At 51.6% G+C, this 27,077-nt stretch overlaps 1 protein-coding gene across 1 annotated transcript in view; it reads right to left on the reverse strand.

Annotated features, from left to right (window-relative positions):
* Window positions 1-27,077, reverse strand: part of COL22A1 (collagen type XXII alpha 1 chain) — a 242,116-nt gene that overhangs the window by 121,099 nt on the left and 93,940 nt on the right. Inside the window, exons 17-22 of the mRNA XM_055314212.1 lie at window positions 25,119-25,163; window positions 20,866-20,910; window positions 20,571-20,600; window positions 20,249-20,302; window positions 16,000-16,053; window positions 4,302-4,355 (exon numbers count right to left, since the gene is read on the reverse strand). Coding sequence (XP_055170187.1) covers window positions 4,302-4,355; window positions 16,000-16,053; window positions 20,249-20,302; window positions 20,571-20,600; window positions 20,866-20,910; window positions 25,119-25,163 — 282 coding nt within the window. The remainder of the gene's footprint in view (window positions 1-4,301; window positions 4,356-15,999; window positions 16,054-20,248; window positions 20,303-20,570; window positions 20,601-20,865; window positions 20,911-25,118; window positions 25,164-27,077) is intronic.

Consider the following 27,077-nt stretch of genomic DNA (forward strand, 5'->3'; position numbering starts at 1 on the left):
CATGGGTGGCGGGTGGAGAGGAAAGTTCAGGTGAATGCAGGAGGGGGAGGCGTGGAGTCGGGAGGACCCTGACCTGCAGGGGGTCAGGAGGTGCCACTTGGAAGCCCGTACCCACTTCCCTTCTCCAGGAAATCAAGGCAGGAGTCCACATGTCCTTGACCCTCACCGCGCTTCAGACCAAGGGCAAATTGTCCTGCCTGCTGTTTTAATATATTTTTTTTAGATTTTATTTATTTATTCATGAGAGACATACACAGAGAGGCAGAGACAGAGTCAGAGAGAGAAGCAGGCTCCATGCAGGGAGCCCTATGTGGGACTTGATCCTGGGACCTCGGGAGACGACCTGACCCAAAGGCAGATGCTCAACCGCTGAGCCACCCAGGCATCCCTAACATTTGAATTAAAGATCATACATTAGGTTATGTTAAACTAAAATGATTTAACTACTACTACCTTTATTGGTGAGTCATGATAGTATAAAGGAATTAAAAAATAGGGCTTTGGTTTTGGGTGGCCTGGGCCCAACACTAGGTCGCCTCGCACTCCCTCCACGGACTTGGGCAATGCAGTACCCCTTGTGCCTCAGTTTCCAGAACTGCAGGAGAGAGGCTGGAGCGCCTTTGCTCCCCGCAACATGGATTAGTGAGGGTGTGTGATCAAGCTCGGAGTGCTGGAGCCTTGCACACGTGTTGCTCCACTCTCTTTTCCTTTTACTATTAATAAAAATACACAAACAACCAGTTAATCTAGTTATTACTGAGTGACAAGTTAACCAACAGATTTAAATGTTAACAACACAATAACGACTGTTCTCGTTGTTCCCATTGAAAACAGCTAAGTAGTGACTACTAATAAAAGCGAACCAATCGGTGTAATTAGTATTAATGAAATAACATTCGATCCGTCCAAAACGATGGCGGCTACACAGCTCTTGAACGTTCTCCGTAATGACAATGATGGCGCATAAACAACCACTTAACCTAATTCTCATTACTAAAGGAATGGCAAATAGTTATTCCCAATAACCACCTAGTTCCAACTGGCAGAGATTCATGAAGCTGGATGGGATGTGAAGATGTGTGGAAAGTACTTGCACAAATTAGCCTGGCAATCAGGCTGCTTATGTGGCTTGGAAATGTTTGCTGTTGAGGGAGGGGGTTGTTCATAATTTGTGCACCCCCGCCCCCACTTAGGATGTGGATCCCGGCGAGCAAAGCCATAATGACTACCTACCCCAGCAGGGCTCCTGTGCAGAGACCCAGGCCCACAAGCCCACCTAGTCATCTCCAGGGCCAACCCCTCCCCCTGGCCACCGATTCAAGGGCCATCCATCCTGCCTGCCACACCAAATGCCATCAGCCTCTGCAAATGCCTGACCCAAAGACACACAGATTTCCATTTTGCCTAAAAGGCTGCCAGGATATAAGAGCCACTGCCTCCAACATCATGAATGCATCTATTTATTCTGAAACATTCCAGCAGGTGAAGTTTTTTCATCTTGAAAAAAAAAAAGGCACCGAAAGCATCTTCCAGATGCCAGCCGCCCTGGGGCCAGTGCACTCTGAGGTTGCCGAGCGGGCTCATCCCAGTACACGCAGAGCTAATTAAGCTCTGAGCTCCGTCTCCTTGGGTTTTACATGGGATCTGCATTCTTGTCTCACAGGTGGGTATAAAGAATAGTCACAATTATGTACGAACACTAAAGAGGGTGTCTTGACAATGGCAGAAATGAAACCCTTTATCTCCCTTCCTTCTTCTCGGCAGAGCAGAAAAGCTTCTCAGCAGAAGCAACCTTGATTTTCCAGATGGGTGTAGGCATGAGCCACCTCTGGGCCCTGAGAGAGGCCGATTATCTCACCTTTCGCCCAGAATCCAGCTCCCTGGACTGTCTTCTCTACCTGCAAGTCTCTCTGCCCTGCTAAGAGGTGGCTCCTCCGGGTGCATGCATGAAATCTGCATGGTGGCACCCAGATTTCACATGCCCTCTCCGATCCGCAGACCTGAGTGTGGCACAGAGTGGGTACTTACAAATAAATCCCTCTTGAATGGATGACCCAATGAATCACAAACAAGGGGGACTGTGGCAAAGCCCAGGAAAGGTGAGCATGCAGCTTGTCAAGGGGAGGGAATCAGAGGGGACGGCCGGGGGTGCCCCACAGCAACCTCCTCGTGTGGGGATGGTCGGCTGCAGTGAAGCATCAGGTCCACTGGGCAGTGATCCCATCAACGGTGCCAGCCCCTACAGGCTCTACGTTGTCCAACTCTGAACCCTGAGATCCCCCATATCTATCAGATTTCCCTATTTCTGGCAAAAGTCCTGGAGAGCCTGAGCATATTTATATTACGGCACCCAGCTCAATGCCTGGCGTTCGGTAAACATTCATTGAAGGAAAGTGATTTCAAAGCTAAACGTGAAAGAAATATATCATCCAAGGTAGCAGGAAGAAAAAAAAAAGTTGTAAGTAGGGGCAAAAAATTGTAGCTTAAAGTAATTTGATGGAGCTTCATGTATGGTGAAATTTGAAATACAAGCTTTGCTTCTGGAAAGCAAGGTAATAAAACAAATGCAGAAAGCACTCTATTTTTCACCATTAACATCAAAACCCCACGGTGAATGTGGAATCTTTAGAAAACCGTGAATTATGATTGATTTTATACTCCCTTATCGCATGCCAGATCCGGACCGAACTGGAGGTGCCAGGATGAAGTCTGAGGAGGCCTGCAAGGCACCCATCACTCACCAGGATGCTTTGAATGTCAGCGAGCAGTAAAAGCTGGCCTCGGAAGCACAGAGAGCACCGTCTCCAGGGGGGTGCCTCCCTGCTGGTGCCCGACGGATGGAGAGGGTGGTGCCCAGTGGCAGGAGGGTGCTGAGGCCCACGGCTTCACCGCAGCTCAGGGGGCAGCCAGCGCGACCCATGACTGTGTGTCCCTGCTCACTGCCACTGCTCCCAGAACAGGGATAGGGTCCCCACCGGGGGCTCCCTGCGCCTCAGGGACCTCATCGCCTGGGCCACATCCCTGTTCTCTTCCACCACAATATGGCCCTCCCTTTTATTCCTTTTGGTATTTCTCACAAGTGGTGTAACTTGCCTCCAAAATGTCCTAGCCACCAGGTGGTGATGCTGGGATCAGAACCCGGTGTCTGACTCGGGGACTGTGCTCCCTCCCTTCATGGTTCTCTTCTCCTGAATCTACGGATCTGGGGAGGGTTGGGGAGGGGCCTTGATTCAGGAGCAAAGGGAGAGCCAACACCTGCACCCGCCAGGCCCGGGCTCCCGACGCACGCTCACTGTGTCCACACTATAGGTACAGGGGACTGAGACGGTCTGGGCCCAAGATCCCCTAGGGAGCGAGGGAGGCGACCGCTTAGCAGCCAGCAGTCCTGAGCAAGTCTCTCTGGATCTGGGAGCCTTGCCCTCGATCTGGGAAATGATGGTGACCCTGAGTCGGCCCATCTGGCAGGTGGCTGTGGGGTCCCCAGGGGATCACGGGTGACTGTGCATGTGTGGAAGCGGGAAGCCCGATAAAGCGCGGGGCTCGAGGAAGTGCCAATAGAGCCGAGCCTGAAGCACCAAGGGAGTGAGGGGAGCAAGGAGGAGGAGAGGGCCTCCAGGGAGCGAGACAGCACAGAGTGTGAAGGGGGCCCTGACCCCAGCATTTACAGAGGGGTAGACTGAGGCCCAGAGTGGGGGAGGGAGCTGGCCAACGTCACAGTGGATAGGGAGTCAGACACCAGAACCCAGGTGTGCGGTCTCCTGGAATAGCGTGATGGTTCTGGTCCCGTGCCGAGCCCCTTCCAACCCCGAATGCACGGTCCAGCCACCCCGTGCTTAGTGCAGTGAGCTCCAGCCAAACGCGGGCCTGTCCACACCCATACACAGCCTGTGTCCCAAACCAGGTGTCTCTGCAGAGCTGAGCCCTGCCGGGAAGGCCCCTTCTCCACCTCTGCCTGGCCGGCCGCATGCTGTCCATCAGGGGACACCTCGTCTGGGGCGCCGCTCCCTGAACCTCACTGCTTCCCTTTCTCATCACGCTGGTTGGTCATCACCGTGTCACCCCTGTCTGCCCTCCCACAGATGGAAATTCCTCCAGGGGGGCAAACGGTGGCCGTTCTCCTAGCACAGGAGCAGGAGGCCAAGGGAGCCAGTGGAGATGGGAGGACGAAGGGCCCCCTGAACATTCCTTCTGATGAGGTGACCATACGAGACCGGTTATCAACCTGAGAACTGCTAACCAATCGCTTCTTCCATCAGAGGAAGCAGCATGGCTGGGGAAGGGCATGCAGGGGTGGCAGTTACCTGTGGCCCCAGCAGTCCAGGGGTTCCCGGCGGGCCCACTTCACCTTTCTTCCCCTGTGTACAAAAGAAGCCAAAATTAACAGCAGGCAGGGAGCGCCCGAACCCGTGTAATAACGCGTCAGTGGAAATGCCCATCTTGATTTCTCAAACTCGCTGGTCCACGGGGGGGCCCCTGTCGGGATCCCCTCCTGAGAAGCAGTACGGGATTGGGGCAGGAGCCTCGGGCTCTGAGGTCAGGGAGGTTCAGCTTTGGCTCCCAGCTCAGTGACCTAAGTGGATTTGGCAACATGTGGCCTAAAGACACTTGAGGCGTGTCTCCTTGTCCTGCCGTCCACCACTCAGTTCCTTTCCCTGAAAGCAACTAATCCTACCAGATGGCTCGTCTGTCTTTTCAGAGGCGTGTTACGTGTAGGCCAGCATCACACACACACACACACACACACACACACACACACACACACACTCCCTCCGTCCCCCCTTTCGTTTTCTCTCCAAACTGTAGCACATCGTTCAGTCTGCTGGCTGCTTGTTTGCACAGAATAGCCGACTCGGGTGCGTCCCGCAGGAGCAGGTGGACAGGCGGCCTGTTGTCGCCACTACAGTGTTGACCCTAAGGGTGAAGTGGGCTGCATGGCTGGGTGGGTCGTTATGGCCTCTTCAGCTCTGCGGAGCCCTGGGTAGGGGATCTGCGACCCCTCTGTCCCCCACCGCCAAGGAGTGGCCCTGTCCCCAGGGCAGCGGGGCTACGCAGTGCTGCTGAGCGATCCCGCCTCCACGTCCCACAGCTGCCACGAGACAAGGTGCCTCTCCCATGGACGCGCCTCCAGGAGGCCGTTGCAGGGTCTCATCGATGCAGCTTTATTCCAGGCTCAAGGATTTTAGAGCTGCACGGGGGAGAAGGCTGGGTGAGCCGGGAGCCAGTGTTCTCTAAGGAGCTGAAAGGCCTAAAACCTTGAGTCTCACACGTTCAACTCAGCCAGCTGGAGGATCAAGGCTCCGCCGTGGCCTCTGCCCCAAGGGCTCACGGGTTCATGGGGAGGCAAACCTGCACCCCTGAAATGACAGCGCTCCTGACACACACGGCATGGAAGGGCGCACACATGGCCCTGGAACTCTTAGGTCTGCTAAAAGGTCTTGGGAGGACTTCCCGGAGGAGGTGCTGAACTAGCACTTGAAGAAGGAAGAAGTGCGTCCCCAGTGGGGCATGCATTCACTCAGGAGGCAGGGCAGGCGAGTGGGAGCTGGGGCAGTGGGATCAGGGCCTTGGCAGAGGATCTATGTGATCATGATGCAGGGCTACAGGGCTGGGCCATGGCAAACGGGGTCAGCTGGGGGCCAGGAAGGGTGTTGTCGGTGCCCTGGGCCACAGGGAGCCACCCACGCGGCCAAAGATGTCGAGTTACCCCACAGCACGGTCGGTGTGTGCTGGTCCTGGAAGCAGCAGGAAGGACAGAGTGAGAGGCCAATCGAACCCATTCCCAGAGCTCCCCGTGCCCAGTCACCCCTGCCCCTGCACCACCCACCACCCTCCCTCACCACCGCCCCCGACGCTTCCCACCACCCCCCAAAGCAGCCAGAATCACATTCTTAAAACAGAAATCAGGTCCCGTCTCCTCTGCCCAAATCCCCGCACTAGTTCTCAACACGGAGCCCCATGTAACAGCCTCCCCTACTTTCCACGACTGCATTCTGCTCCCTGCCCGGCTCGTTGCCTCATCCTCTTCCCCTCATTCCAGCCACGCTGCTGTCCCTCCTCCAGGATGAACACGCCAAACGCACTCCCGCCTTGAGGACTTTCATGCTCGGTACATGCTCCCCTGGCAACCTCACGGTCTCTGCTCAAAAGCCCTGCGTCCCCGTGTCGTCTCTGACCAGCCCAAGTCTGACCAGCTCTCCAGCCACCACCTGCAGTCCCCGCCCTGCTGTCCTTCCCTTTGCTGGCATCACTACCAGGTACAACGTTGATGTACAGGCATAGTTGGTCATCGCCTGCCCGCCAGTACTGGCTGCAAGCCTTCTGGAAACAGGGCCCGCCTCTGTTTTTGTTCAATGCTCTACCTTTGGGCCCAGGACAGAGCCCATCATGTGGTGGCAACCCAGTGAATGTCTGGGGGCTAGATAAATTGCTGCTTCATGACCGATGCGGTCTTAAAGCAGGAGGATGGCAGGAGAAGTGGCCATACGGGGTGGGGAGGGGCTGCACAAGGACTGGTAGGCACATCCTGGCACCTGTGGACTTGCAGAGAGAACAATTCGGAACCCCGGATCAGCAGGCCCCCGGGCCCCGGAGCACATCAGCCTGGAGGTGCAGTGAAGCCTAGGTCAGAAGGCGCTTCTTGACACCCGTCAGGTGGAATTCCAAATGTGGTCCCAGACACCCTCAGAAATGAGCCGGGCCTGGAGGCATTTGTCTCTGCCTCCATCCGATCCTGCTCTGATGAATGCAAACATCAGGGAGCGGATCACAAGAGACCTAAGAGTTGCCAGCTCCCCTTCCTCAGGGAATGGAAGCCAGACATCTTCAATTTTGTATCTAGACAGGCACCCCCTCCATCTGCTGCCAGGTCATTCCACTGAGAGTCACGACTTATTTACAAGATGAATAAACCATTTTCCCTCAAGGTCAGTGGAATGGCCTGGTGAGTAGTCATCAGAATTCAGAACCCAGGCCAGCAAAGTAACTCTGTTTAGAGGAAGAAACAGAGAAATGGATCATTTACTGGTTGGTGGGAAAGGATCAGAGGCAAGCAGGAGGGATGTGTACGTCACGTCTGGGTTGTGGTTGAGCAGAATTACTGACTGGGGGCTGATTTCATTGGGGTGCGTGCCAGTGTCCCTCCTCGGATGACCCACCACCTTTAGAGGTGGCACAAGGTCTCAGCGGCTCCCGTTTCCCTCAAGTTTGGGTACCTTGTATAATGACATTGCTAATGTTCAGGGGGATGAGCCCCTGGGATGGTGAAGAAATCTGCCAAAGGAGTTGCTCTTAGGTCAGGGAAGTAAGAAGATGTGATCTGGAAAAGGAGAATTATGGGGCAGATAGGAAGGATCCATTGGGGAAGACAGAAACATAAGCAAGTGCACCTAGAGAAGCAAACATCCCAGCTTTAGGGTTTCGGCAAGAAGGAAAAAAGCTAGAAGGTGGCAAAAGGTCAGAGGAAAAAACAGAAATTTGTGATTGTAGCTGCAATCAGAAGGTGGCATAATCTTTCATGGGTCACCCATGAAAGGGCATCACCCACAGAAACATTAGTGTAACGTCCCTGGCCAGCCCCAGCACCCATGTTCATACCTTCTCCACCCACAGCATCTGGAGCTGCCCTCAGTGCACTTCAAAGTCTTCCTTCCTTCCTTCCTTCCTTCCTTCCTTCCTTCCTTCCTTCCTTCCTTCCTTCCTTCTTTCCTTCCTTCCTTCCTTCCTTCCTTCCTTCCTTCCTTCTTCCTCCCTCCCTCCCTTCCATCTGTCCTGCCTGCAACCACATGAGCCAACCTTGCTCACATAGCCAGTCTCTTCCCTCCAGACTTTTCTGAGCCAACCTGTATCTTCCACAAATTTCATTACTTGTCTCTCTATATACCCTATGCTGGGAAGCGATTTTCCTAAAGGTACTTTCCAAGGTACTTCTCTAAAATGGTCAGCGGTTCCTCCTTACCTAAAAGCTGTTACATTTGAGCTGTTTTATTTGGAAATCAATGGCCCCTTGACTCTAACATGTCTTTTGATCTAGTGTCCAGCATCCACACTTCCCTCCCTAAGTGACAGCTCAAGCCAGCTGCTTAGCTTGACCCCAAACAACCCCCTCAGGACTCCTGGCCTCGGAGACTCTGCTCACACTGCCACCTCTGTCTATAACACCCACACTCCATCTCAACTTGTCAAAATCCTACCCCTGGCCAGTGCCACCTCTTCCACGAAGCCCTAGGAATACTGAGAAATGTGACAAAAACACATTGAATATACAGAGTCCCCGGTGCTGCTCAAGAGCTGATGAGTTGGAATTGCCAGGGATGGGGCACAAAGCTCTAAGTAAGTAGTTTTGAGGACTTGACCACTCACCACAAGCAAAGGATCTCTCCATGCTCCTTCTTGACCCCCTTCCTTTACAATATTGAAAGAAAATGAGTTCAGAAACTAACGTGGGTGGGGAGGGCAAGCCACTTAACTTGCTGAGTCTCAGTTTCCTCATGCAGAAAATCATAATTATTGTAATTATTTGAAAAGATAGCAGTGGAAGAAATAATTCAATGTTTGAGGAAGTGCTTTATAAGGAATAATAAAGCATCATGCAAACATGACAGATCGCCGCAGGAACGGGGAGGAATAAGATGGTGGCTATGATGAAGAAGAAATGGTAATAACAGGATTCTAGCTCCTCTGAGTCCCTGAAGTGGGTAAGAGACCGTGTGTCCAACAGATCCAGTTTCAAACCTGCTACCTCCCAGAAGTACCATAGAAATTAAATGAGATAGTGTCCACAAAGTGCTTAACATTGGATCTAATATTAGGAAATGTACAGCAGCAGTGGTGGTGCTGGTGGCAGTGACAGTGACAGTTATGGTGGTGATGGCGGTGATGGTGGTGGAGACAACGGTGGTGGTGGTGGTGGTGGTTGAGGTGGTGAAGATGCTGGTGATGGTGATGGTGATGATCCTGGTGAAGGCAGTAATGGTGGTGGTAGTGGTGGTAGTCATGGTGGCAATAACAGTGGTGATGGTGGTGGTAATGATGCTGGAGGTGGCGACGATGCTGGTGGTAGTGGTGATGATAGCAGTGATGGTTCTGGTTGCTAGTGGTGGAGATCATGGTGGTTATGGTGGTGGTGGTAGTGATGGCGGTGATGGTGGTGGTGATGGTGGTGGTAGTGGTGGTAATAGTGATGGGGGTGATGGTTAAGGTGATAATAGTGGTGGTGGTGATTGTGATGGGCAGGGGTGAAGCTGGGAGCTCCAGCAGCAGTGGATGTAGCAGCAGCAACTGCTACATAACCTCTGCATTCTGGACCTATAATCAGCTGTGGGGATTTGGGAAGTGCTGGCCAGAGCAAATTTTGCAGCAATAAAGAACTGTTTTACTAACAATAAGCCTATGTCTTGTCATTTTTCTTTTCCTCTCTTTTAAATTGCTACCCAACACAATATCTGGGTAAGTGTTTGTAATTCATCATGAGGGCAGATTTTTTGAGCCATTCTGGATGCTGAGCGGGACTGATATTTCCAAGGCTGCCTATCTGCCCATGGAGAAGAGGAAGCCCATAAATCCAGAAGAGCAGCAGGTCCTTCCCAGCCAGGACGAGTCAGCACAGCCGCGTGCGGGCCCGTTAGCAGCGGAAAGCATCGCTAGTGCGAGTGATTCTAATATGTGCCGTATGGTCTCTTGCTCAGTTCCTGTTCTCCATGCCTCCAAATGTCAAAGATGATTATTTTCTACTGGTTAGAGCTGAAACCAGGTGCTCAGGGAAAACCTAGGGTGTCCTGACATAAACCCTGGCTCCGTGCCACGAAATGAATCAAACAGTGGCCTGTGATCCAAACGATGCTGTTACCATCTGGTAGAGTAGGGAAAAGCAAGGGGGGAAAAGGCTTTAAAAATTGAAAAGTAAAACAAATTTGACCCAGGTTTCCACTGACTAAAAGATTACCCACGTTCCTCTCCCTCAAATTACGAGAAACAGGAGCCGACACATCTGATCGCTTTCAGCCATTAGGGAGACCCTCAGCCCCAAAGGCAGTGGCCAGAGATTAGAGCAGTGTGCAACAATGCATCCTCCTGAGCAGGAGCTGGTAGGCAACAAGGTGCCCACCCCCCAAGGACCACTAAGGTCCGGATGAGAATTGAGCCACTATTTGTTTATACTCCGTGTGACACAGAGCAGTTGGATTACCGCCGTAAGTCTTGGTCTCCTCGTTTGCAGAATGGGAGTAAACCTGCCCTATCCCACGGGATCCTCGCAAGAATTAGTGAGAGACAGGAGTGCAAACAGTTACCCAAGCACCTGCTGCGGATCAGCCCATCATGCAACCAGGGCTGTTTCCTTGCTACCTTGTATTAGTTCTGCACCTGTTACGGACTCTGTCTTAAAAATATGTTCTGAAAGCAACAGACTCAATCAGGCACAACAGGAGACATGTGGAGATGGCCCCCTTGGGCATCCCAATTGGTAGGGCGCTTCTTCGGTTCTCGCCCATTGAAAGGAGACCCTAGAGGCTGTTGAAACCGTGATCAAAGGAACCAAAGGGATCGTCACCGGCTTGTGAGAGAGGCAGCGACAAAGCCCAGAGTGACCTTGAGCAGGTCATCATCTGATCACCCTGGACATGACATTTCTCACCGTCCATCTCAGGGATCCCTCCTGTCATGATGATTTTATAATCTAGACGTTCCAAATTCTGCATTAAATGCAAACGCCTGATGACATAGAAGTCTCTTAAGCAAAGAAATCTCCACTTGGTTTTGTCCAGAAAAGAGGAAAGAAAACACGTAGGGTATTTCGGGTGGGACCCAGCAGTGCAGCACACAGTAACAGGGCAGCAAAAGTAAAAGTACAGACAGGACCGATTTCTTAAAACAGAGCACGCCCTGTGGAAGGTCCGGAGCCAGGTGACCAGATGCCCGACTCCGGGTCCTGGCCCATACACATGCATGTGTATCTTATACCCTGGGATGTGTTGTTCACGTACTTTCTACGTGTGTATTGAGATATATACATTTTATAAGTGGGAGGCACTCTTCTAAGATGCTACAAACACCCAGATAAAGAGCATTCTCACAGGCATACATTCTAGTGAAAACAAAAACAAACACATGCCCAAATAAGAAAAATAGTTTGCTGCAAAAACTAAAACAGGATGGTGTGAACGCAGCAAGATGTCTACTTTGGGGTGAATGATTAGGGCACGGAAGATTGTTTCATTATTATTATTATTTTTTAAATCAACCCTGTGGATGCTTTTGAGTGTCCAAGTGCTTCAGTGGCCTTGAGCCAGGCTGGTTCTACTTCCAGAACATTCCTGGTTCAGGTGCAACTGCAGCACTGGCTGCTTCAGCTACGTAGCCGTGCTCCCCATCAACCTTTCCCTGATGCCTGGCTCAGACAAGCAGGAGGGAAGCAGAACCTCAGAAAGAGAAACAGGGTATAGCACCTCCCCGCCACCCCACCCCTGTCTAAGGCAGGGAGCCCGGCCTGGGGAGGAAGGCCTAACACCCCACGCTGGGGTGCCTTGTGTGCCACAGCTCTGCAGGGTGGCATCTGGGGGTGGGGGTGCCCGGCTCCTCATCCTCCCATTTCACTATGTCATTGTGGAAAAATACCAGCTTTGTCCAAAATTAATGTGTTTACCTTGCCGGGGATTACACTGTCTGCCTGTTGCTAATCTCTAAAATAAAGGGCCGGATTGCTTTCCGCAGCCTGTCTATTAACCTCAGCGTCTCAGTCCCTGGGTCCCGAGGCTTGTCGTGGTCTTGTCTCTTCCCTCTTCCAGCCTGAGTGTGTGCCCCAACACCAGGGAGAGAGGTTTCGGTTGAGGTTGATGAGGAGGAAATGACAGGTCACCGTGAGGGAGGGAGAGGGAGCTAATTTTCTGAGTAAGTCATTCTGTCTCGGCTTCTTCTGACTCAGCCAGAGACGGACTGAGCAGGAAGCTGCTGCCGAGCCCACAGCAACATCAGGATTTGCCTCTACCCACAGGTGCAGCCATCGAGCTAGCGCTACCCACTGGATGCAACTCAGCCCAAGCCAGACGCTCGCGGAGGGCCACCACAGGGCCACGGGTCCCGGGACACGCACTTGGGGTCGCCGGCTCCATCACGAGAGGGAGGAGGAGGGAGGAGCCCTCCTCCGTGCTCCTGGAGCACTCGCTGTGAATACACCGCCCTCCCTGTGGCCCTCGGCTGGGTCTCCTGTGCGGGACCCCTCGTGTCCCTGCCTCCTGGCACCCCATGGGGCCGGGATGGGTGCCCCGGCAGCCCCTGTCCCTGGTCTGGGCCGCCACCCTGCCTTCTGCTCTCTGTGGCCATCTCCCAAGTGGCCTTCCTCCCCTGCAGTCCATTGTTAACACAGAGAGGCCAGACGGATGCATTCATGCAAGCTGGTCACTCCACTTCCCCATACCCCAAATCCTGTTGCGGGCAAACTGCGGCCGGAAACACAGGCGACGACGGTCAGGGGAATTCCAAGCACAAAATGCATATGTGTTGACACTTTTCCATCAGCCTGGGTGGGTTTCCTTTCTTTTATGTTTCCTTATCTTCGAGAGGGAATGATGTAATGAGCTTTGGGGTCACTTCGAACGAGCCCGCGGGGTGGTCGGGGCTGACAGAAATTAATAAGCAAGTTGGCCAGTGACGAGGTGCGTGTTGAGATGCACGTGGGGCATATTGCTATTCTTTCTACTTGTGTATCCTTTTTTCCATACTAACAGTCTTGAAAACATACTCAGTAGCCCCATGTTTTCCTCCCAGTAAAAGCCCAAATCCTCACAAGGGCCCCCCAAGCGATGTGACCATGTGGTGCGGCGCCCGGTTCCTCTGACTGACTGCCTCCCGCCGGCCCTGGGCTGCCTCCGGCGCAAGTCTCTGCTCACATACCTGCCTGTGTGGCCGCGGCCTCGGGGCCTCAGCTGCCTCCCCCACCTGCCGTGCACCCCCTGGGTTACCGGCCTGGCCAGCGCCCCATGTCAGTTGTCCTGCGAGCCCGCCCAAACTGCCCTTGGCCACCGGCCCTCCCTGCATCATGTAAGTGCTAAGGTGATGCTTCTCCTCCCTAGAGAGGAGGTAAACACCAGTGGGCAGGGATCTCCGGCCTCCTCACTGAAGGATCCCACTGCCTACAGCACCACCCAGCACCCAGCACCCGGCACCCAGCACCTGGCACCCAGGAGATGCTGTGGAAACACCTGCTGGATGGATGAACCTGTGGAGAGGAGAGGGTGGGAGGGAGGGGGTGAGGATGGGAGGGGTGCTGGCGGAAGGAAAAGGAGAGGGATGGGTGCAGGATCCCCAGGAGGATGATGCTGGCCGAGCCTGAAGGAGAGAAGCCCCGAGCTGGAGAAGAGCGAGCGCAGATAAAAGCTGAGAGCAGGAGCGAGTGTCCTGAGGCAGGACGTCCTCTCCGGGGGGCGCTTCCTGAGTCTGTATCACCCTCTCCTGTGCTGTGGGAGCATCAGTTCCTGCTGAAATGCACAGGCTCTCGCAAGGCCCGCTCAGACACCCCCTTCCCTGTCCGCCCGGATCCCTCCCCGCTGAACACCGCAGGGTTCCCACGAGGCATCTGGGTTATCTGTCCACATGTCTCTAGTCCCTCAGGCTGTCAGCTCCTGGTGGTTGAGACAGTAATCTCTTCAGAGATTCCCAAGGCATTTAACTGAGGGCTCCTGCCTCCCAAGAGCGTGATGTGAGCTTTGCAGACAGACACACGGGAGACCAGACGATGCCAGGCTTTGGAGAGACACAGTTGTGGGTGTGCCTCCCTGCGAGGCAGCTGGTGGCGCTGTTCTATCAGAGGCCGCCCTTCCTCTGGCCAAGGGGGACGACAAACACTGTCCTAGGGCTGCTGAGGTCTGGCACGTGGAGCTCGGCACCTCAATGCATACCACTCCCCTCCACCCTGGCTCCTTTCCTGGGTCTCCAGGTTTTATCCCTCAAAGCTCCATTCTGGGTGCATGCACCCAACTCTTAGGGCCCTCCAGCCAGAGAAAAGGTTGGAACGGGCTAAGAACCCCACCACACGGGCAGCTGGTGTTCCACTGAGGGGTAAGAGGTTCTTCTGGGGATGACAACAGCTATCCTGGGGGCCGCATGAACCCTCCCTGGGGTGCCAGGAAGTCACAGCCAAGGAAGCATGGGCCTCGACCAGCAAGCTCCGAGCGAGAGGTGTCCTCTCCCCCTTTTCATAATAGTCGATCCGAAAGAAATATAGTTAAAAAAAAAAACCCTTTGCATCATCTTTGTCATCTTTGCATCAAGAGTTCCACTCAGCATCTAATTCTACGATAGGAAAAGTAATGTTTGCAGCGGCTCAGCCCAAGATGAATTAAGGTTCACCCAAACGTCAGTTACATAATGTACAAAGATTGCTGTTTTGTCTTAAAAGACCGTGTGTGAGCATGTCGGGGAAGTGGGAGTCATGCCAGTTGCCACGTCTCGCTGCCCACCAGGGGCACAGCCCCAACCTGAGCACGTTTTCTCCCCCGAACCAGGCCCGCGGGGATACCTTCCTGTTGTAACAGAAGTAAACATGCCCTTCTCTGAGCATGTTCAGCTGCTCAGAAGTCGGGCCAAGCTTCAAACCCAGGTCTATCCTGCCACAAAGTCCAGGCTCCCTGCATTATACAGATGAGAAGGCAACCTGGCTTTGGCCGGGAAACTGAGGCCAGGGCTGGTGATGCTCAGCGGGACGTGGCATGTCCATGTTCTTCTCCTGGGTAAGTGGCTTCCCACCCTCCCACATAACCTGTGTGCCCCCCCCCCACGACACCTTCCCACAGGTCAGCTAGCTTTCCACATAAGTTCCTCTTAGAATCTTTAGGGTTTAAGGCAGTTACAAAGTGCAGAAGTGCTTGGAAACCAAAGAAGGAAGTTCATCGGGGCATCAGGCAGGTTGGAGTCTGTAGAGTCATAAGGGCAGGTCACCCAGTTTTAGAATTGAGGCTATAAAGTATGATGAGAGGGTGGGTCCAGCCTGCTTGCACAGAGGAAGCCACAACGCAGCTGTAACACTGTCCACCTCGCTGAGCTCGAGAAGCGCCAGGATGGAGGGGCCACAGGGGGGCCTGGACAGCCGCTGCCAGATGCAAGGCCCCCATTCCCGCTCATCCGTCAGGGGCCATCCGGCCTCTGTCCGAACACCCCCAGGGGCAGTGAACGCACCATGTCCAGGGGCTGCCCACCCCATCTTTAGCGGTGCTGTCCCCTCAGACAGTCTCTATGTGAACCAGTCAGAGATGCTACAGGCTGGAGGTCAGCAAACATTGTCTTGAGACCCTACTCTGTGCCCAGCACCCTGCTAGGACCTGGGGACATGGAGTCGGGGGTCAGCCTCAGTCATCCCGGGGACTCCGAAGAGGGCCCCTAACCCAGGTGTACTTCTCCCTCCCCCCGTCTTAAACCACAGAACACCGTGTCAGGAGCTGTGCTTAATAAAACCCATAAGGTATGTATAATCTGCGTAAAAAAGACAGGTGCTTCATTAAATTAAATTAGATTAAGTTAAATTACATGGAATACCATGAGATATTACGATATTCAATAATGATACGGATGTTTAAAGTAGCTAATAGCCTATCGGCAGCTCTCTATCCTTTCCCTCACCCCGAGTTTTAATTCTTTCCTGGGGATTTAGCTCAAATATCACCTCTTTGAAGAAGTCCCTGCTGCCCTGCAGGCCAGATCAGTTGCCCCTTCTCTGTTTTTTTTTTTTTTCTCAGCACTGGGCTTCCTTCTGCTGGGGCTCTGATCACACAGGGCTGTGAGGTTCCACATACATGACTCCCGACAGCCGACAGCTTCATCTCCATGTCCCCAGGACTCATCTCCAGGCTGAACTCATCATGGACCATGTCTGATGAACTAAATCTAACCCTCAGATATGCTTCCAATACTCCCATAAAGCTCATGAAGCTGGCACCATGACTTCTGAGCCGCTGAAATGGGGGCCCCTGGGCAGGTGAGCTGGGGACGGGAAGGGAAAGACTTGTCACTCACCCGGAGACCTTGCAAACCAGGGGGTCCATCCTTGCCTTCAGGACCCATCAGGCCCTTTAGGAGCAGCAGAAAGGAAAAAAAAAGAAACAATGGTCAACACAGAATTTAACACCACACGTTGTACTTTGCCTTCTCATGCTCGTTGGATTGGAATTCAATGGGGAGACAGGGAGATCAGGAGGGAAAAAAGCTCTGTCCCTGCAAATCTGTAATACCTTAAAACATGTGCACCTATCTGGCCTGATTAAGCATGTTTAGCAACCAAGATGTAGGCGACATCATTCACACTTTGAAGATGTACACAGTAGGGGTCAATGCCTTGCATTTGTGCTTCGAGTAAAGCATACACAAAATAAGCATCTGGAACCCAATGTCTTTAGCTGTGGGCCTAGTGCCATTCCCCTGTATGTTGCTGGCTCAGCAAGAACTAGCTTGGGTTCTGTGACTCGGTCAACAGTGATATACAAAACAGGACCGTCTGGACAAATAAATTGAATCGTCTAGGAAAGATCAGTTTCATTTTTTTTAAGGATTTTATTTATTTATTCATGAGAGACACACAGAGAGAGGCAGAGACACGGGCAGAAGGAGAAGCAGGCTCCCTGTGGGAAGCCAGACGTGGGACTCGATCCCGGAACTCCGGGATCACACCTTGAGCCCTCAGCTCAACCGCTGAACCACCCAAGCATCCCAAAAGATCAGTTTCAATGGAGCAAGGAACACTGGTGCGTGAAGGGGTCCTACTGACCCTATCCTTCAAATCCTACCCCCCCCAAGACCTCCCCACATATCTGCTGCATGGCCTCAGCCAAGTCACGTGGCATCCGTGAACCTCAGTTGGCTCATCTCTGAGGTGAGGATGATACGTCTACCTACCGAGTGGCTTTGGGGACCACATGAGGAACGGATACAAAAGCCCCGATGGAGCACCCACCCAGACCTCCTAACTGCACCCTGATTGAGCCCCATGTGACGGCTGCTCAAGGGAGTGGGCAAATGAGACCCTCAGCTCTGTGCTGCGATCATCAACTTCCCCCTCCGCAATCCCCTTTCTTCAATGAATATTATCATATAAAGAGCTCCTATGGCTGAGTTTTGCATGACTGTTAAGGAACTGGACTGGATTTCCACCCAAATTCTTTTCTCTTAATAATGCCGTGGAAACAAACACGTAGATGGAAAGCCTGCAGGAACTACAGGCCTACATCTCCCTTCCTCGCAAGGAGCATCCTACTGAGCTCAGGGCACACAGTGAGGGAAGACCCTGTGAGTGAGTGACATTTCCTGGAGCATCAACAAACACCTCACACTTGATCTGAGCGTGCAGCTCGCCCTTCATTATTACGCTCGACCAGACATTGATGAAATGGCCAGAGCCTGTCTCATCTCCGGCGGGTGGGAGGTGGGGTGGGGGAGGATGAAAGCCGCCTGCCTCCTGGACTGCTCCGGCATTTGGATGCAGACTGCTGCACGTTGTTTTCCATTTAGAGAAGGGGATACATTTTCCTCTCTCTGGGACTGCTGAACACAAATTCCAAAATTTTCCATTCTCTACAGAAGTCACCGAAGCCAGCTTCTCGGTTTGATTCAATCCAATGAATATTTAGGGAGCAACTGCTCTGCGGAACGCCCCGGGCCAGGTGCCGCTGGGGATTCAAAGCAGACAGACATGGCAACGATGCGGGTCCTGGGCTTAACAAGCCGCCCAGAGCACCGCTTCGCACGTTAGCTCATGTGGCCCGCACGGCACCGTGGTGCGCGTGATGCTGCTGATGACGGCGATGACGATTTCCAGATACGAATAAAGCACAAGAAGATCGGAGAGGATGAGTAACATCAGCAAAGACACAAAGCTACTGGGTGGAAGAGCTGGGATGTGAGACCGGATGTTGCGGCTCCATCCCAAGTGCCGTCCTTCTGTGCCGGTGGTGCTCCCCGTGAGCTCACCCTGCGGTCAGCCCCCCTTCCCTGCCCGTCCTGATTAGCTTTCACGGGGCCACCGCTATACAAGCATGTACTAACAAGTCCCCACCGTGAGATAAACTGCATTCAGAGAGGGGCCTTTGGAATCTTCCAGTCCTGGTCCCTCCTCACTGGTCTCCCGCCCCCCGCTCCCCAGGTTCTGGGGCAGGTTGTTGTGTTTCTGAGCTCTCTGCAAGGGAATTCCATCACCCACAGTGGGTCCCGCTCTAGGCCCTATCCTAGGGAGAGCACCTAGCATGGAGGGTAGCCTCAGAGCATTGAACGGCTCCATCCTGGGCCGCAGGGCTGTAGCACTCTGGGTGTGTGACCATGCCGAGGGTTTGGACCTGTCCCTGTCCCAAACCATGACCACAGAAAGGACACACGCAGGAAATCACATTCATCATCTAGGACCACAAGTGCTTACTCATGGTTCCTCCTTTCCTATCTCCTTCATCCAACCAGGAGATCAGCCCATGTGTTCTCCTCCCTCTACCTCCGGCATTAATATTTGGCCACAAGTGTTTAAGGTTTCTTCCTTCTGGGCCCCGCCCTCCTCATCCATCATAAGAAAATCCGCATAAAGGGGAGGAGGCTCCAGAGTGAGCCATCAAGAAGCCTGCCTCAGGGTCAAGCAGGGCTAGGCACCATTAGCTTCTTATCCTTAGCGCGGGCCATGAAGGAAGTAACTCTCCTTTGCACATTTTGGGGGAAGTATCGCTGCATTGTGCACTCATGGGCTTGACAGTCAGACACGTGTGGATTCTGAGGTCAGTTTTGCTTCTTAATAGCTGTGTGACTATGTACAATCCACTCCGTAGCTCTGCACCGAGGTCCTCATTGGCAAAACAAAAATAATGCCTTCACCCTTGCAGATGTGTCATGCATATGTTTGCACGTAAGAATATACTATAGTGTAGGGGGCGCCTGGGTGGCTCAGTCGGTTGAGTGTCGGACTCAGGTCGTGATCTCAGGGTTGTGAGGTCGAGCCTCATGTTGGGCTCTGCACTTGGTGGAGAGTCTGCATGAGATTCTCTCCCTCTCCCTCTGCCCCTCTCCCCCAAAGTAAATAAATAGATCTTAGATAGATAGATCGATAGATCAATTGATCGATTGATAGATAGACACAGTATAGAATAGACTTTCAGCACTTGCCCATTACAGATCTGAAATACATATGCATGCATGCCCAGAGATCCAAACATGAGAGCACACCACACCGCCTGCCTCTTCTACTGTAAATCTGCCAGCGGTTATCATAATGGTAGGGAGCTCTGGAAAACCAAGCCTTAGGAGATTAAGTAAGACATCCAAGGTTACAGAGACAGAAGGTAGCTCTTCTGACCTGAACTTTCTTGGTGTGGAATTGCTCTAATCACACTAGAATCAAGCATCTGCTAGATTTCTTCTAGCTTTATCCCAACGAAACCATACAGACTTATCCCAATGAGGAATGGGGCCCTGATGGCCTCATATAAATTTGATTTATGGACATTTCAAAATAAGAGTTGTCTTATTTCCTTCGATAAAAATACGTTAATTTGAAAGGAGCCATGGCATGTTGCCAGGAAGAGCATGGTACAATCATTGACCTGTGGAATTGACTGTATGCTCATTAATTATCCTTAGTATCTGAACTCACAACACTGAATGATCAGAGTCCCTCTTGCAGGGCCTCTTCCCAAATGGTTATTTACATATGGGCTGAATTTGTTACAGTGGAGAACCCAAAGGCTGAAGCCTTCCTGGCCACTGCAAAGTCAGTTTGAATCAGAAACACAGGAAGAGCAAATATGCCCTGGAAAAGATTCACCTGGCACCTCAATGTCAATGCTCTTACCCCAGTTTATCTAAGAGGAAACCAAGGAGCGCCAGGCTGGCTCAGTCGGTAGAGCATGTGACTCTTGATCTCAGGGTTGTGTATTCAAGCTCCACTAGACTGGAGTCTACTTTAAAAAAAAAAAAAAGGAACCTAAAAAACCAGACTGTGTACCAGAAACCCCACTCACAGCCTTTTTAGGACCTGGGGGCTGGGGAGGTGGGCTGTCTGGGTTTCAATTTCAGCTCTGCACTTGCCAACTGTCTGATCTGAGGCCGCTAATGGGAAGTTCACTAATCAGGGCTCAGCTTGCTCCCTCGCATGCTGGTGACACCACCACCTATTACCTGGAGGGGGGGCAGGGATGGAACAAGCTTCTGCAATGCCACAGAGCTCAGTAGGGGAAAACCACTGGTTTCCAGACCTAGAGGTGTTCAGAGCAGACCCCGGGCTGGGAGGGTGACTTACCGGAGCTCCTGGTGGCCCAGGTGGGCCCTGGTGACCCCGTGGTCCTGGAGCTCCCTGGTAATAGAAGCCAAATATGCATTAGTCACAGCTTCCTCTTCCCCGTGACTCATGACCCTTTGCTGACTCAGAGTCTACATCCAGGGTTCCCAAAAGGGACCCAGAGATACAGAATGGGGATCTGCATTCCTGGTGCAAAATCAACTTGACCCATCTCTGGAAGGCTCCATCTGAGTCCATAAGCAGCTTCAACCCCATGGCTGTGGCCTTTCTACCTCTGCCCCCACCTAGAGCCCCACAGGGGGAGGACCCGCGTTTCCCTTACCTGCTCGCCCTTCAGACCCTCTCTCTGCACCTGTATGACAAACCACGTGTCAGCAAAGGTGGTGACGTTTACCCAACAGCCACTACCCACAGCTTCATCGGGGGTATTCACACAGCCTGTCGTAATGCAGGAACTTCTCAGATCATACCCCATTTTTAGTGTTGAAAGCCCCGTATCTGGCTCGAGTGGTCAGATGAGCTCCTCCTCATTCCTAGAGGCAAGGACTCTCCCAAACACCCAATTCCATCAGCGTCAGTCTGCGATTCCAGCCCCCCCGGGATGCCTGCACACTTACCACAGAGCCCGGGACACCAGGAGGACCTGCAGGCCCCACATCACCCTGCACAGAAATGACAGACATTTCAATGGCATACTTTCTGCCACCTACCTCTGCCGGTCCCCACCCCTCTGGGGTCCTTGCTTATCCACCCAAGGTCCATGGGACCACTTCCTACTCCATGCTCCACCTCATGCTGCCATCATGCTGGGTCTTTCTCCCTCCTCTCGGATTTTCTGGGTCTAATTCTTATCTCTGTATCAAGACCAAAGGGGCCTCATTGCCCCTTTTGGGCACATCCTGCCCAGGGCCTACATCTGGTTGCTGCTCTCACAGCCGTTTCCTGCTCGAGAGCACCTCTTGTTCCATTAGCACATGCTCGTACCAGGCACCAGACTGGACACAGCCAGCGTGGCAACTACACCTTACGGCGCATCCATTGTGCCAAGTCCCTGGTTCAGCACGTGGTCAGCATTCGATGTCTATCACATATGTAACCCATGCTGTGATCACTCCCATCTGTTTTCACCAAGTCATGATGTACCAAAGACTTGCTTCGTGTCCCCTTCCCCATGACCTCCGGATCACCTGGCCTACGATGGCTGTGGGTGCATCACATTTCCAGGGTGTGAGCTATGTCTTGGTTCTGCATGGGGCATATTTGTTGACTGTGGCAACAGAAAAATCTTCACTGCTACAACTCTCATGCCCCATGGCTAAACAAGAGCACGATTTGCTGCCAATGTCCTTACACATGCATGACTTGGGGACCAAGCCCCAGAGAGCATGGGAAAGCATGAAGAAACTAATGCTGAATAAGCTGGTACAGAATGACTGATTTGCTGGATAAGCACAAAAAGCATCTCGTAAGTTCCAATGCTGAGGAGTCAGAAGGAGGGACTCGGGCACACGTGTCATCCTGCGCTCCATTCGAGGTCTTGTCACACGGACAGGGCAGGTTATCTCTGACCCTAAACAACCCCTCTGTCCCCACTGGCTGCCCAAGACTTGGAAAACATCTCTGTTTACACAGTATCAGGCATTTTTCTAGGATCCCAACTACATGTTCTTTTAATCAACTTTATCATAGAATGGTTTTGGTTGCACAGCAAAATGGAGAGGAAGGTACATCATTAATGGGTGTCAGCCTTCCTTGCTCTACCTTCCTCTTTGTCTCCCACAATAATAGCTCCTATCTCAGCAACATCTTTCTGTTCTAGTTTTTTCTCTCCACAGCACCACCATCCACATAGACATAGACACACACACACACACACACACACACACACACAGCATTCTTTTTACCATTGTGTATCGTCTCTAGAAGCTTCCGTGACATATACACATGATGATCTCCAGGCCCTCAGAATCTGGCTGGCACATCTTTCCATTTCCCCATGAGCATCTTTCGACCTCCATGAGCAGGATTATGTTTTCCCCATGCTCCCATAAACCTTATCAATACTTTGGTAATGAGGCACCTGGGTAGCTCAGTGGCTGAGCATCTGCCTTCGGCTCAGGGCGTGACCCCCTGGGTCCTGGAATTGAGCCCCACATCAGGCTTCCCACGGGGAGCCTGCTTCTCCCTCTGCCTATGTCTGCCTCTCTCTCTGTGTCTCTCATGAATAAATAAATAAAATCTTAAAAAATATATTTTAGCGATATGACTATCAGAAGCAGTTCTCAGCTCTACTGTAATGTTTGTGTGTCTACCTTATTTTCTATTCTATAAACAGATATAAAGGAGAGGTAACTGGGTAGTCCTATATGGGAGCATCCTGAATATTTTGGGTTTGGAGATGATGGCATCTCCTTTCTTCCATTTACGCTATGCCTCACTACCATGTTTACTTTTGTTGTGTTTACTGTTATACCCATCATCATCACCATCATCCTCACACCACAAAAGTGAATTTTTAATGACAGTTAGGAAATTAATCGATCGGGGCTTTCTCATTTGCTCAGGCCATTTTACGGAATCGGAGAGCCAATGTCCTGACACATGAAATCACTATTAAGGAAAACTAAGATCCTGTGGTTCATCCATAAAGTTGTGTGCTTGTAGCTAATAGACATTGGAGCCTTTACATCGGCCTGGCTTTGTCTGAAGGACTGAGATTCAAGCTTTTCCCTGCTGACACTCTTTCCCATCATAGAGACAAGGAGACTAAAGCATAGGGAATGGGTAGTAACTTAATCCAGCACCTTAGACCACTCGGCCACGCTACCTGCCAGCGTAGTAACTTATTCAAGGCCGAAAAGCTAGTAAGTAATAGCTAAGAAACCAAGAGTCTGTCCTCGAGTCATTCCTTTGTATTATGTAAGTAGTATTTCTGCAAAGGCAGTCAGCCTCCCCAGGGGCCCCCAGTGGCCCCTGCCTCCTGGTCCTCACATCCTTGTGGTGACCCCCACAGGTACCAGTGCTAGGCTATGGGACCAACAGCACACAGCAGGAAGGACGTTGGTGGCCTCTAAGGTGAGGCTATGAGCATGATGGTGGCTTCTGTGTGGAGCCCCTCACCCCGACCTCAGGTCACTCACCGCTCACTCCAAGGGAGGCCACTTCCCCTTCTGTGAGCAGCCCTACGGAGAGGCTGTGTAATGAGGAAGCAAAGTCTTTGGCCGGCAGCCACCACGGAACGTAGGCCTGACAAAAACCATGTGTGTGAGCTGAGAAGCAGATTCTTCAGCTAACCACAGCACGGCTGGCAGCCCAGCCACTACCTCACAGAAGACCCCAGACCAGGATGACCCAACCGTGTGTACGCCGTGTACCTAGATCCCGGCCTTCAGAGACTGCGTGAGGCCACGTGGTTGTTGCTTTACGCTTCTAAGGGTCAGGAAGGTCGCCACTATCACAATATAACCAACACAAGCATGGAGTTTAACCTGGCATAAAGAGCGCCTCCCTGACCCTGGGCTCTGCGGTCAGCCACCGCCTGGTAGGCAGACACACACACACACACACACACACACACACACACACACACACAATAGCAGGAATCACCTACATCCAAACCTCAAGGATCATTCCCTCTTAGTGACTTGAAATACACTACTTATTTTAGAATTTAGCATCCCCTGTCAAGGAACTGTGAGAATATATTAAAATCCTGATGCCAAGATAATATAACAATATAGATCTTAACGCTAAAAATACTTAGGAGAGGGAATAATTTAACTCAGAACTGAAGCCCAAGTGAGCAAGTTTGGGAGACAGCAACGCTCTCCAGCGGCCACGCCTAAGGTGAGGCTTCTTTAGCCTGTGGGTCTGTTTATTTATTTATAACACATAACCTGTCTGCTTCTACAAAGAGTAGACCAGTCTTCCTCTCCTCTTTTGTTCTCAGACATCGCTGGGACGCGTGTGTGTCAGGCAGTGTGACCTTCACCTGAGCTCTGCAGAGTGATGGAGTCCGAGTGATGCTCCTCGGGCTGCACCTGCCTTAGTTTACCTGGATTCCTCCTCCCCTCGGGTCCCTGGCTATTCTCCAACCCCACGTCGGATGTTCTTCCCAGGGGCCTCCCAAAGAATCTGGAACTCGTGATCCCATGAGATCCCAGGTACTCCCATGAGAACCCAGGACACACGGTACCTACTTGGTCTTCCCTGCCACCCTGAATGCTTAGGAAGGCTATTATCTTCATTTTCAGAGCACTTCACAATTTGCCAAGATTCTTAACGTGTGTTTTTTTCCACTGAGAAAACAGAAATTCTGAGCAGCAAATTTATTGAGTTAAGCCTTCTTGAGAGAATGTTCTAAAGGAGATGGCCAGTATGATGAGATGCAATCTTCATTCTGTTTATGAAAGATCTAGTACATTTTCAGAATTATGATTTGGGAAAAAAAAACAAAGCCCAACTTTTTTTTAAAAAAGTGCTGCAGAGAACAGAAAAGGAGAAATGGAGGAAGAGGGGGAGGAGTCTGTACGATGTTGTTTGGTATTTATTCACAGCCTGCCTGAGTCCAAAAGGCAATTTTAAGTAGCATAATATTTTAATACGTCTGGATATTACATAACAGGGATTTTTGTTTTGTTCTGTTTTTATATGCTTTTTTTTTTATTCCTCGGAGTAGAAAAATTTTAAATAACCAGACATTTCGTGGGGGCTGAGTTCCTGAGGCCCAGCTCATCACCTCTGTCTGCACTTTGTTCCAAGACACCAGCCTGGCCCCCTCGCTCCCCCTGGGGCCCTGATTTGTACGGGCAACAGCACACACACCACCTGCCCAGAGCCCAGAGTCCTTCTCACCCCAGGCCTGGCTTACCTTCTGTCCCTGGGGTCCTGCCACACCAGGAGGGCCAGGTCTTCCCTAGAGGAAGGGAAGGGAAGGCTGTCAGTGGCAGTGAGGGCAGAGGAGGAGCTGCAGGCCATGCAGCTCCAAAACTGTAATCTGCCTTCATCCTGGAAGGCACAGACCACACTTCTGGACTCTGCTGATTGCTGGAAAATTCTCTCCCCATCGGCTGCCAAATGCCATGTCCTGCATGGTCCCCTCTGGACCCAGCTGGGACTGTGCTGTGGAGCGCCCGTTCTGAGGGACAAGGACCGCTTCTCGAGGGATACAGGGGATGTGTCTGGGGAGATTCCAGGTGAGAGGCAGGAAGTAGGCACCCAGCATCTGCTCAGAGGGCACTGAGGACCAGCTGAGTCCCCAGGGGCAAGGGAGGGGGCCTGCAGGGCTGCCTGGACTCTGGACCAGGATCAATTAGCATGGCAGAGCAAACCCAGGACCCAGAGGGCTGGTGTAAGGGATGCTGAAGACGAGCCCACCTCCTCTTCAGGGGTTCTCACCAAGAAGCCTTCCAAGGGGGTCCCAGTGGAGAGCCAGGCAGGTCAAGCTCCCACCAGAGAGCAAGTGAGGAGGGGCCTGGAGCCACCCCACCCCCGGGGAGCCCTCCTATGAGCCTCCTCGTAAGAGGAGGGGGAATCTGGAAGGCAGTTGGACAACCAATGTTCATCCCATTGACAAATGGCTTTCTTAGGAATTCATCCTAAAGGCACAGGTGTGCTCAGAGATGTACATGTGAGCTCTTGCTCTTCCTTTCTTCCCATAAACAGCCAACGATCAGAAGAGACCTAATGCCCCCTCGTAGGAGGAGACCCTGGGTGACACTTACTGTTCCTCTGTTTCTCCAAACCCCGTCCTCTGCTGCCTCCACCCCATCGGTATCTTACTACATGCTGGCTCACTGCCATGAGGAAAGGCCTTTGCTTTCTGGGCCATCACCAGGTGGGCACTTCCAGCATGAGGAGTTGGCCCTGGTGCAGGGGCGGCACGCAATAAATATGAATAAATGCTGGCATGTTCACACCACAGAACACTAAGCAGTCATTTGAGTCCCATCCCTGGTGAATATTTAAGAAAATAGTTACACGTTTATGACATAATGCTAAGGGGGGGGGCAGTGACACATAAAAAGTATTATTCCAATTTATTGTCAATAAAGGGCACTGAGGGGGGCACTTGATGGGATGAGCACTGGGTATTACTCTATATGTTGGCAAATTGAACACCAATAAAAAAATAAATTAAAAAAATAAATTAAAAAATCAAGATGTTATTTTGGGTTGATGGGATTCACCATAAATTTAATTTATACTAATATATTGAAATGAATACATTTAAGGAATGAATACATCAAATACAGCTAATGTATCTGATTATTTTATCGATAAACCTAAGAAAATGAACATAATAATCGACTTAATATGTTAAGTCATATTAACATATTAATATGTTATATCGTACAGATTAATATATAACATAAGCATATATTAATATGTTTATGTTATAAAAATATTTTCCCAAATGTCTTCAGGCAGATGTAGAATTTTAGGTTTTATTTCATTCTAACCATTTAAATACTTAAATTTACTTTCACGGATCACACATTCCCATGGTTCAGAATTTATGTGCATAAAAATCCCCTTCTGGTCCCACCCGCCAGCCACTGAGGAGGCTCCTCCAGAGGCAACAAGTGAGGAAAGCAGGTGATCAGTTTCCGGAGCATCCTCCCAAGGAGGGCACATGTCTGCGTACGTCCTAGATGCTCTTTTCCACAGCATTCTACACTTGCCTGTACTTTCCACTCAAGACATATCCCACATATCATCCCCACCAGTGCATGAGGAGCTGCATTAATTTCCATGGCTTCGTATTATTCCCCTGTAACTACACACCCTGATTCTTTTGACTAGTTCCTTACTGATGAGCTTCCAGGTT

The sequence above is a fragment of the Nyctereutes procyonoides genome, unplaced genomic scaffold, assembly GCF_905146905.1.
Source record: "Nyctereutes procyonoides isolate TBG_1078 unplaced genomic scaffold, NYPRO_anot_genome, whole genome shotgun sequence".
NCBI lineage: Eukaryota > Metazoa > Chordata > Mammalia > Carnivora > Canidae > Nyctereutes > Nyctereutes procyonoides.